The following is an 11700-nucleotide window of genomic DNA, read 5'->3' as shown; positions in this document are numbered from 1 at the left end:
CTTTTAATCTTTGGGTGGAATCTTCTCCCCACTTCGGATTTGGAGATCCCCTGGATCTGAATCTAGGTAACCCAGATCAGCTTCTTGAAAGGATGGTTTTGCCAGGGAATGGGAGCCTTGATGCTTTCTTCTTCATTGACTTGTCTTAGATATTTAGAGGGGACAGACTCAATTAATTATTAACAGAAGTTCCAGTTCCATCTATTATTTTACCTCCACTATCAGTCTGCTTTCATACTGATGGCTAGCCAGGGCATTAGCCATGGGAAATTGACCTAGACGTTAATATCTGCCTATCTGGGATGTGATGGGATTTTCTTTTCTCTCTTTCCATATTTTCCTTCTATGTTACACCCCCACCCCACCCCCCATATCCCTTGGGATTAAGACAATCTCTGGTAAAATAAAGGGATGGAAACTTGATTATGATAACAGATCAAAATTATGGAATTAGTGGTTTGCCTTCGAGATAGTCCACTCTTTAGAAACTGAAAGGTTTAAAGCTTTCTTACAGAAATACACAGTGAGGACTTGCCAACTGTCAGCCATGTTGTAAAAAACAATGGGCAAAACCTCAAGGCTGGAAAAGAGAGACCTAGTCAGGGCCAGATACATAGATCAAAGAGATCTTGGGGTGGAGGAGATGAAAAGGAGAAGGGAGAAGAGAAAAGGGATTTCTGAAATGAATTCGGTAAGGGCTGAAGAACACTCCCTGGAAAAGGTTCTTTTGGGACCATGGAAAAGTGCCTTGAGTCACTTTTTGGGGGAGGTGTGTATTCATGATCTGGGAGTTGTAAATTGCTTTTATTTCTGATCATGGAGTGCACCTGTACATACTTGCTGACCTTGCATGTGAAACTCTGAGATTATATACAAATATAGGAAGATTCTAGCTTTGTATGAATCTATGGGTTTTTTTTTTTTTTTTTTTTTTTTTTTTTTTGTTTTTTTTGCAGTGAACATCTAGAGTCAATATCATAAAGCTCTTAGGAGCCCAAACTCAATTACTTCCTTTTTCTTTTTTTGAAGTCACATTTGGAATCTTTGTTTTGTTGATAGTCAGATCCATAATTAGATTATGGGCTGGTTGCATTTGGTAAGAGACTCCTCCCACTGGTTTGCAAGGAAAAATCTCCTTCCGGGATTACCAAAGACTGGAAATGTGAGTTTTTAGTGATTACTCATGTTCAATAAATTTGAGGACTTTTACTAAAGCAGTGATAATCAGGTTTACTCTGTGTTCGCCCACATTCCCTCTTCCATTTCATAACTCCCTTACATTTGAGGAGACTCTTGTGTGTCTATAAACTCTTGGATGATAAAGATGGTGATTCTCATATTTGCTATGATATTTCTAACATCTGTTGTTGTCTCTTGTAGATAGAAGGGTTTCAGGGAGTATTTGTTGAACTGGTTGAATTAAATCAAGAAATAGTGATATAGTCAGATTCATGGGAAAGCTGGAGCTATTTGTCTGAATCATACAGTTCCAGAACAGTAAGAATTAAGTACCAAAGTCTTCCCCAAAGTTAGTGCCTAGCTGCTCCTTTTGTGTGGGAAAGTTTATTTGAGGGGGCTGCATAAAAGAGGAATATGATTTGATTTCTTGTAGCCCGTTAATTACAGGGTAGCTTTCCTTTGCCCATCCTCTATTTTTCCTGACATGATTTTGTACTGTCCACACCTCCTTGTTATGATGATCACAGAGGAGTATATTTTGCTTTGGTCTTAGTTTTGATCCAACAGGAAAAATCAGTCTTGTCTCTTTTCCCAAGGAGTTGTCCCAGGACAATTTTCCCAAAGGACCACAGTACTGATTCATCCATTCTTTATTTATTTTTATTGCTTTGATTTTATGGCATTTCTACTCTTGCTAAATGTTAATAAATTACATGCCATGAAGAAATATATTCTAGAGGACATGAAAAAACAGACCTCATGGCTGTTTACTCTCTTGGCAATGATTCCACTCTTCATTACCCTAACATTCCCCAGTTTCCCAGTTGCAAGCTTGCCTTCCATGACAGTTTCTGTTCACGATGAGCCACTAACAGATACAGGATTGGTGGTACCTTGCAGTGTGACAAACCTCTGGTAAGAAAATGATACTATGTTCTTTAGCCATCTCTCTACTTGTGTGTTTTTCTCTCTCCCACAGTTATCTGGGATGTCTAAAAATGTAGTATTCCACAACTATGTGGGTTACCTGACTGCTAATGTCTGAAGGGGAAACATTCAGGCATTGGTTCTGAAAAGTTCCCTTTGTTTTCCAATAGGCACATTATAGGATACATTCAAACCCATCATCTTGAAGTTGAGTTCGACAATGATGAGACTAGCTGGGTTCTGGACTTCACACACGTGACCCTTAATAAACATTTATTATTTTCTTATTGGGAATCCTTACATATCCTCATGAGAGACCACAGGGGTGACATTATTGTTAAAGAAAATTGGGGCTTCTTGTAAACATTGTGGAGACTCGTCAACTTCTTGGAAAGGATGGGATCCCCGCTCAGCTTCCAGCTGCTGAATCTTCCTTACCTTCTCCTCTAAAACTTCTTCCAGCTGGGTGATCTTTTCAGTCTGAAGGGAAACCTGCATTGACAACTCCATAATCAGGTTAATTTTTTGATCACCTTCTTCCACAGGCGGGAGACCGCCACAGGACTCTTCCCGAGGGTTGTCTTCTAAAGCAAACAAGAAAAAGAAAATCTGAGCAGTTTTAATTGGATTTCCCAGAACTCAAAGACAGGGAAGATGGAAAAGCTTTATTTCTCACGTTCTTAAAAGGGAACACAGATGTTGCGTCATCTGGTCAGATAGACCGAGAATGGAATCTGGGTCCGGTGAGGGAAAAGATTCTGGGTGCTCATGAAAAAAGAACTTGGAAACCTCTAGAGAGGGAGGAGAATCAGTCTTTGCCAACTCTTTTTTGTACACATTTAACTTTTAATTAACCATGGGAATGAAGCGTCCTTGAAAATCAAATCTGTAAACAACAGCATCCCAAGTTTCATGGTATCCTTTTGCCTAAGAATCTTTCACAAGAGTGACAATCAAGTAGAAATGGACTTTAAATTGAATTTTAACTCAAATAGGAAAAAAAAAGTTGTCCTTGCCCCTTCTGGGGGAAGTGATGAAAAAAGACATGTTACTTAACCCAAGTCAGCTTGAAAGTTGGCAGAGGTACAATTTGAGGGGATCTAGGAAAATTTTTAGCCTAATATCTTCCATAGAGATTCAGTCTCTCTCTCTCTCTCTCTCTCTCTCTCTCTCTCTCTCTCTCTTTCTCTCTTTCTTTCTTTCTTTCTTTCTTTCTTTCTTTCTTTCTTTCTTTCTCTTTAGGTCTGAAGGGTTTATAGCATTTCTTTCATAAAATCTCAAATATCCCCTGTATATAAAAGTTTATGCTTTATAATTTCTGACCCTTCAGATAAGGATAAAAGCCTGAATAAGGAGAGAGAGAGGCTTCAACAAAGAGATAAAATATTAGTGGCTGATAGCAGGGAATCCTTATAAAAAAATTCTGGTAGACCATCACAAAATTTACCTGCTGAAAGAAGCAGGTAAATCCTATTAGACTTAAGCAAGACCACCCTCCTTACCACTCTCACCCAGAGAGTGAGATTTCCACCATAAAATCATTTCTCTGAGTTATATAGAGGGAAGACATCAACTATAAAAAGGGATGTCAACAACTTGGGTATCACCGTAGGAATACTCGAACTAATGGTGTATGAATTAATGGTATTGACGGTTAATTAGTATAATTAAAGGTCCAGCATTTACTCAGTCCTCAGTGTAAACCAACCGCACAGCTGCACCCGAAGGCAACATAACTGCCAGTCCAGGATACAAATGCCTGCTACTATTGTATACCTGTACACCTGCTAAAGATAGGGCACCTGTGCTGTGATTTTCCATGTAGGTGGGGAATCACCCCCTTCTCAGCAAATAAAACTAATTTGCAGGTTTTTTTTTTTGTAATTTTCCCAAATGATCATGAGACAAAAGCTTGAGCATGGAATTACACAGTGGGCAGGATAGTTTTGGCCTCACAAAAGTGATAAGAGGAAAGATGAGATGTTTTCTGCTCTTAGAAATTGTTATTAGCAATATACTACATTTCAAGATTCCATGGAGATGTTTTTGTTCTGAATATTTGAACTTTTACCATAATATTGATGGAGATGGTAGTTGATGTACCTTTCTCTAAAAGCAATGAAAAATATCTCCATGTCTCAAAGGAGCATTTAGTTTGTTGCCTCTGCAATAGGCTTGTGCTTTTAGGCCCAGGAGAGTTAGTCCACTTGGCAGGAGGCCTTCATTATCTGCTGTTACACCAGGGCCTCACCTTTTGTTTCATCTGACCAGAGCTCTGCTGTCCGATACGGTAGTCACTAGCCACATGTGGCATTAAGCAATTAAATGTGGCTATATGAAATGAGATGTACTGGAAGTATAAAATACACATTTGAAGGGATCCTGAGTGGCTCAGTCAGTTAAGCATCTGACTTTGGCTCAGGTCATGACCTCACGACTCATAGGTCAAGCCCCTCATTGGGCTCTGTGCTGACAGCTTGGAGCCTGGATCCTGATTCAGATTCCGCGTCTCCCTCTCTCTCTCTCTGCCAGCCCCTCTCACACTCTGTCTCTCTCTCTCTCAAAAACAAAATAAACATGACAAAAAATAAAATGCACATTTGATTTTGAAGACTTAATTTGAAAGAAATGTGAAATATCCCATTATATTTTAAAAATTGGCTATATATTAAAGCAATAATATTTTGGGGATATATTGTGTTAAATAAATTTTATCTTATTTTTCAGAGAGAGAAAGAGCACAAGTGAGGGAGAGGAGCTGAGAGACGGGGGAAAGAGAGAGAGAGAGAGAGAGAATCTTAAGTATGTGAAGCCTGATGTGGAGCTCAATCCCATGACCCTGGGATCATGACCTCACCTGAAATCAAGAGTCACATGTTTAACTGACAGAGCTACGCAGGTGCCCTAATAAAATATATTTTAAAACAATATTCACTCATTTATTTTTACTTTTTAAAAAATGTGACTACTAGAGAATTTAAAATACCAGTATCAAATGTGGCAGGCATTTGTGGCTCTCATATTTCTGTTGATTAGTGTTGGGCTAGAGTTTCCTTTTGGAGGAACACTTTCTAAAACCCACATAGATGGGTTCCTCGTAGATGGTCCTGTTTAACATGTACAGTTGTTATTTGGGAGTGAGGACTGTTGAGGCTTTCAACCATTAGCATACAGATCATTTCTCTGTTACCATTGAAGGTGTATGCATGGAAATCTGGGCTGGGAGAATACGTTCTTAGGGGTTGAGGTGAGTTCCTACAGAAGAGGAAAGAAAAGACAGGAAGTGGAAGTAATAGACAGTGAGAAGACAGGAAGGAAAGGAACAGTGGGCAGTATAGGGAAGGCTGGGCATTGGTGAGGCTCAGGGATGGAGAAGGTAATCAGGAGCCTCCCTCCCTGATATATGTGCCTGTCCCCTTTCTCTTTGACCTCTTCTTCAATCATTTCTTGCTCTAGTTGTTCTTCTGTTTTCCAGAAGAGTTATTTTCCACCAATTTGCATAATAAAGAAAGGAGTTTAGTGCCATTACAAAAGGCAAACTGGTCAAAAGTGCCTGTCTTGTTTTGTTTTGTTTTTTAATAATGCAATATAGGTGGAATAATGTGTTCATCTAATTTCAGTGATAAAGGGGTAAAAATGCAACAGGACGCCATTACATAGGCCATCACTGTTACTAAGTCTATATCCTCTGTCTCTGCCCTCCCAGGAGAGAATAGTGTGGACAGAAGGTAGAAAGAGAAGCAGGGTGTCTTGGTCAGCCTAGGCTGCCATAACACAGAACCACACCATTGACTTGGTGGCTTAAATGACAGAGATTTATTTTCTCACAGTTCTGGAGGCTGATGGTTTGAGATCAGGGTGCCAGCATAGTTGGGTTCTGGTGAGAACTCTGCCTGGTTTACAGAGAGCCACCTTCCCACTGTGTTCTCACTTGGTACTGAGAGAGACCACAAGCACTCTGATGTTTTCTTTTAAAGGCACTAATCTCATGACCCCACCCTTATGACTTCATTGAAACCTATTTACTCCCAAAGACACCATATCTCCAAATCCTATTACATTGAGGTTAGGGCTTTGACATATGAATTTTGTTGGGGATACAATTCATACTGTAGCACAGAGAAAAGACAACCTAAAAAAGAGAGAGAACCTGAGGGCTTTGATTCCCTCTGTATTGTTTTCATGCGTTACGTGAAAATGCTGATAAGGAGATAAGCCAAAGTACATATATACACCAGCTCCTTTAGATTCCACATTTAAGTGATATCATGTAGTATTTGCCTTTCTCTATCTGACATATTTTACCAAGAATAATGTACATAAAAGCTGAACTCATAGAAAAAAGTTGAGTGGGGGTTACTAACAGGATGGGGAGTGGAGGAAATGGAGAGGTGTTGGTTAAAGTGTGCAAATTTCTAGTTAGAATCTTCTGAGTATCTATTGTGTTGTGTAATGATTATAATTAATAATACAGTATGGCATACTTGAAAGCTGCTGGGAGAATAGATCTCAAATATTCACTCCACACAATGGAAATGGTAATTATGTGATGGGTTGGTGTCCTTAGCTAACAATATGGTGGCAGTCATTTTGCAAAATACACATGTATCCAGTGAACACATGGTACATTTTAAACTACACAATGTTCTATGTCAATTATATCTCAATAAAACTGGGGTGGGGGGTAAGTATATATACCAAGAAGGGAATTTCTCATACAGCTGTATTTTACGATTCAGTATTTTACCATTTAATGACCTCTTCACACATAGAATAAAAATATTTTTGTTCCATTTCTAAACACATTACAAATCACAAAAGTGTTTTAAACCTCTTCAGTAAAGTGGGGGACTCCAGGAGTCTCACATCCTATTTGTAGTGGAAATAGCCCAAGGCCACCCAGTGATTCATCCAGAGTCCACCACTAACCTTTGCATGATCTGACCTGCCCTGTTCTCCTGGAGTCCAGGCTCCCTTATCTGAAAGCTCCCCACAGCTCTACACGTCCCCACATCTCGAACACTGGTGGTCTTTCCTCGATTTTCACTAGCAGATCAGATAGTCATGCCAAGGTTGGGTCTGCCTGAAGCATGGAAGATTCTGTCACCTGACCAGATAATCGAAGGTTTATCCCCATACCCAAGGGCTCCATGAGACAGAGAGCAAAGAGAAATTCTTCTGCCAAAGGGAGGGACAAACCTGATTAGCCACAGTCAGGGTATGAAATCATAATTGCTATAGTTGTAGAGGTTTTTACCAGCACATGCCATTTTTCATGATTTCCCGTTTTTCTGCTTCAACTTAAAATAAGTGTGAATGAGGATGATGGCTTAGGGTCATGGCAAAGAGGAGGCCAGAGAAAAGATGGTGACAGTTGTGCGTGCTTAAAAAGGTTCAGAAAGAAGACTGACAACAGGAGCATTCTTCTTTCCAGAGCTGGGGCAGACTGTGCTCACTATTTTCTTTTCTTTTTTTCTTAAAATTTGATATAAATCCAAGCTAGTTAAGATAGAGTGGAGTAATGGTTTCAGGAGTAGAATTTACTGATTCATCACTTATGTGTGACACCCAGTGCTCATCCCAACAAGTGCCCTCCTTCATGCCCATCACCCATTTAGCCCATCCGCCCACCTACCTCCCCTCCAGCAACCCTCAGTTTCTTCTCTGTGCTTAAGAGTCTGTAATGGTTTGCCTCCCTCTGTGTTGTTATCTTATTTTTCCATTCTTTCCCCTGTGTGAATCTGTTTTGTTTCTTAAATTCCACATATATATGTTCACTTTTCTACGTAGCCTTGAAAAGACAAAAGGCCCAGAAGAAAATGTGACATTTGCCTTTGGCTATTTCCAACTTCTCCTTTTTAATACCCTTTAAATTTTCATGCTCTTAGCAAAGTGCCACATGACAAGTTATGTCAAAAATACTAATAACTAGGGGCGCCTGGTTGGCTCAGTCAGTTAAGCATCTGACTTTGGCTCAGGTCATGATCTCACCGTTCATGGGTTCGAGCCCCACGTCAGGATCTGTGCTGACATGACAGCTCGGAGCCTGGAGCCTGCTTGGGATTCTGGGTCTCCCTCTCTCTCTCTCTCTGCCCCTCCCCCACTCACACTCTGTCTCTTTGCTCTCAAAAATAAATAAACATTAAAAAAAATGTTTTTAAATGCTAATAACTAAATAGATAACAGCAGAGGTATTAATTCTGTAGTTTGAGTAGCTTAGAAACTTAGACTTCTCTTAGAATGTGTATTTTGGGTCCATCCGATCTCACCTGTATAGGAATTATATCTGCAGTATCCCTAATTTATGCTTTGCTAAGGGAGTGGCTCTCAGGCACTGGGGTCCCTCAAGCTCTTTGTAAGTCAGCTGCCACTTGTAATCAATGAGCAAAATTTGCATTTTACTTTCAGTGCAGCTGCACGTTGGTAAAGAAGTATCTGGTGGGTAGAAAGCTGTAATGGACAGACTGGAGAAGAACAGGATACAGCTCATTAATTAGAGAAAGGACATGGGGTGTAACACTAGGATGGAAGGCCTCCATCATGTGAAAACGTGGCTTCGTGCATCTGGGAAGTTAATAGTCTCATGTCAACAGTGATAAATTATTGAAGGTTGACCCAGTGAATGTCTGGGAGGCTGTTTTTAGATTTTCTAAATACTTGTATCTAAAAAGGGATGTTCGCCTTTCGATCCCTTTGCTAATGCCACCGCCCAAAAGCATTAAATGAACACAGAAATACTAAGAACCACTGATCTAGTTTCTTTTTTCTTTTTCTTTTCTTTATTTATTTTGAGACAGAGAAAGAGAGTGAGAGAGAATCCCAAGCAGGCTCGGTGCTGTTAGCACAGAGTCTGATGTAGGGCTCGATCTCACAAACCGTGAGACCATTACTTAGTCCAAAATCAAGAGTCAGACGCTCAACTGACTGAACCACCTAGGCACCCCTGATCTGGTTTCTGTTTCACATGCCTCGAACGATGGGAAGCACACTTCTCCCTGGTCGGGTACCCATGGTCATTTTAAACATTAATTCACCTGTAATTAGTCTCTGGGACCCTGCACATAGAGAATGAGTCAGATGTGTTGTTGACTCCTGTAATCACCATTCCACGGCTGGGTAGGGGAGAGGCGGCTAGGAGTTAGGCCCAAAAGGACATTCAGGATTTAGCCTAAACAAACATCTCCGCTGGATACTACCACGTGAACGTTTACTTTTCTCTCTGCTTTTCAAGCTAATGACCAAAGCTGCCAAGTATTTACTCAATAAGAGAGACTCTTCCCAGTGAGGTGATTAAATACCTTATTTCATCAGAGCCACCCAGGATTATTGTTTGGCCTAAAAGACTATGTCAGCTTCCTCCTCTGTACGAATGCCCATCACTCTGACTCACCTTCATGTGGTTTTGGAAGCTGTATATATTTCTCAGTAACCACACGGGAGTCCAGTTTCATCTATTGCCATACTTGGACTTGAAAATTGGCTCATCCTTGTAAATATATTTCTATCATTACTTGAATAATAAACAAAACTTCAACAATAACCTTCATAGTTTTCTGTCCTTCTGTAGATGTTCACAGTTAGCATCTGAGAATAGTAAGTCTCTAAAATAAAGGATTCTCGCCACCTTTTTTTTTTTTTTTTTGCATTCTTATAGCACATGTTTTTATGTCTTAAAAATCAGATTAGTCTTGGGGCACCTGGGTGGCCCAGTCAGTTAAGCATCCAACTCTTGATTTCAGGTCATGATCCCAGGGTCCTGGGAATAAGCCCTGCATCAGAGTGAAGACTGCTTGGGATTCTAGCTCTTTCCCTCTGTCCCTCTCCCCTGCTTGCACGCTTTCTCTCTCTCTCTAAAATAAATAAAAAATAAATCAGGTTAGTCTTACTACTTGAAGTTTCCTCTCTTCAGTGTTTTTATTTATACATGAGATCATGATGTGAGCCTAAATCAAGAGTCAGATGCTTAACCAACTGAGCCACCCAGGCACCCCTGCCCATCTTAGTGTTTACTGAAATGGTTAATTCTCTCTTGCCCAGCACCATGTACTACAGTTTAAGTATTGGAATAGCTTTATGTCTGGTCAGACTGCCTCTGGTACTTGCCCTTTCAATTTGGTTTCCTCTCTGCAGAGAGGTCTCATTGAAATACAAGTTGGGTCTTAATAATCTTTTGTCTAAAATCTTCCAATCATTTTTCATCTCATATAGACTCAAAACCCACCTGCTTATACACTATATAATCTGGTCCTCTTTTGCCTCACTGACACATCTGTCCTTCCTTTCATCGTTCCTAATAGACCAGGCATGTTTCTACCCAGGGCCTTTATATATGCTATTTCCTCAGTCTGGATAATTGTACCTTTGATGTATACATGACTAGCTTCCTCAATTGCTTCCAGTCTCTCCTCTCCAAAGTCAACTTCACCCAATAAAGTCTAATTTCAACCCAGCCCCCACTACTGGACAAGTCAAATCCCTGTTCCCTGCTTTGTTTTTTTCTGACATGCTATATCTGTTTCATTTTTATCTTCTTGGTAGTATCTCCCTACCTCACTAGAACAAGAGCTCCATGAAGGCAGAATTCATTGACTGCTTTGTTTACTACTGTAATTTCTGTACCTAAAGCAGTGCCTGGCACATGTGTTAAGTCATTTGTTAAGTGAATAAATGAATGAAAGTTAAGTGTATATATGATACAAAACCATTGTAGGAATGGCCAGTCCAAATGTTTCCACTGATGCATCACTAGGATGGTTCCTAGATTTCCTCCCCAGGTACCTATTTTCTTTGCACAAAGCTTTTCACAACTGCATTTTCCCCAGATAATAAACTTTTGTGATTGGACAACATTGCACTTAACATCTATGAATTTAAGTTTTTGTTTAAATAGAAAGTTGGAAAAGTTAGAATAGATCTCTTCCAGATCTGTGACTTAGCTTCTATGAGCTATAAAAATGGTTCTCCATGCTGACACCTCGGGACTTGCATCAATACAGAGAAGCGAAAGTCTCACTGCTGAAATTCTGCTTGAGCGAATCTAGGAGGGTGTCTGGGAATCCGTGGCTTTACAGGGCGCCCTAGGTGATTCTGATGATCGGCCAGGTTTTGACAGTTGAATTTCTGCTGACCTGTAATAGGCATGGCAAACTAAATTTCTGGCTAAATCCTAAAAGGTAAGTCGGAAATCTCCCAGGCATGCCTCTTCTTGACAAGGTTGCAGTACACACAACAGAAGAGCAATCACATCTATTATACTCTCACTGCCTCTCCCTTGTTACCTGACAAGGCTCTGCCTGTGAATGTTACCAGCTGACTGGCTGTATCCGTGGTCCTCCCCTCCCTCCCCCCACAATTTGCTTAAATCTCAGCAACATCTTGCCAGTTCTCATTTGGCTGAGTCATCTCCAGAATCCAGAGAAAATGATGAATGTTTGGAAGTTTGTTTGTATTTGTTTTTGCTTTTGTTTCTGTTTCTCAGTGGATAGATGGATGTATTTCTTCAAAAATCGACCTGGAAAGGGAAAGTCTCTCTTAGGAGATTTCTCTGCTTGAGAGATCTTCCCTTGGGGGCAAGTAAAGTGAGTCACAAACTTT

The 11700-nt window shown here is 40.3% G+C and overlaps 1 protein-coding gene across 2 annotated transcripts in view; it reads right to left on the bottom strand.

Moving 5' to 3' along the window:
• Window positions 1-2344: 2344 nt before the first annotated feature.
• Window positions 2345-11700, bottom strand: part of CCDC192 (coiled-coil domain containing 192) — a 211910-nt gene continuing 202554 nt past the window's right edge. For both annotated transcript variants that reach the window (XM_042983176.1, XM_042983181.1), the window contains one exon: window positions 2345-2690. In XM_042983176.1, the coding sequence (XP_042839110.1) occupies window positions 2404-2690 (287 nt within the window). In that variant the 3' untranslated portion in view covers window positions 2345-2403. The remainder of the gene's footprint in view (window positions 2691-11700) is intronic.

Source organism: Panthera tigris, chromosome A1, assembly GCF_018350195.1.
Source record: "Panthera tigris isolate Pti1 chromosome A1, P.tigris_Pti1_mat1.1, whole genome shotgun sequence".
Taxonomy (NCBI): domain Eukaryota; kingdom Metazoa; phylum Chordata; class Mammalia; order Carnivora; family Felidae; genus Panthera; species Panthera tigris.
The sequence above is the reverse complement of the archived record's forward strand: the minus strand, read 5'-3'. Positions and strand labels throughout refer to the sequence as shown.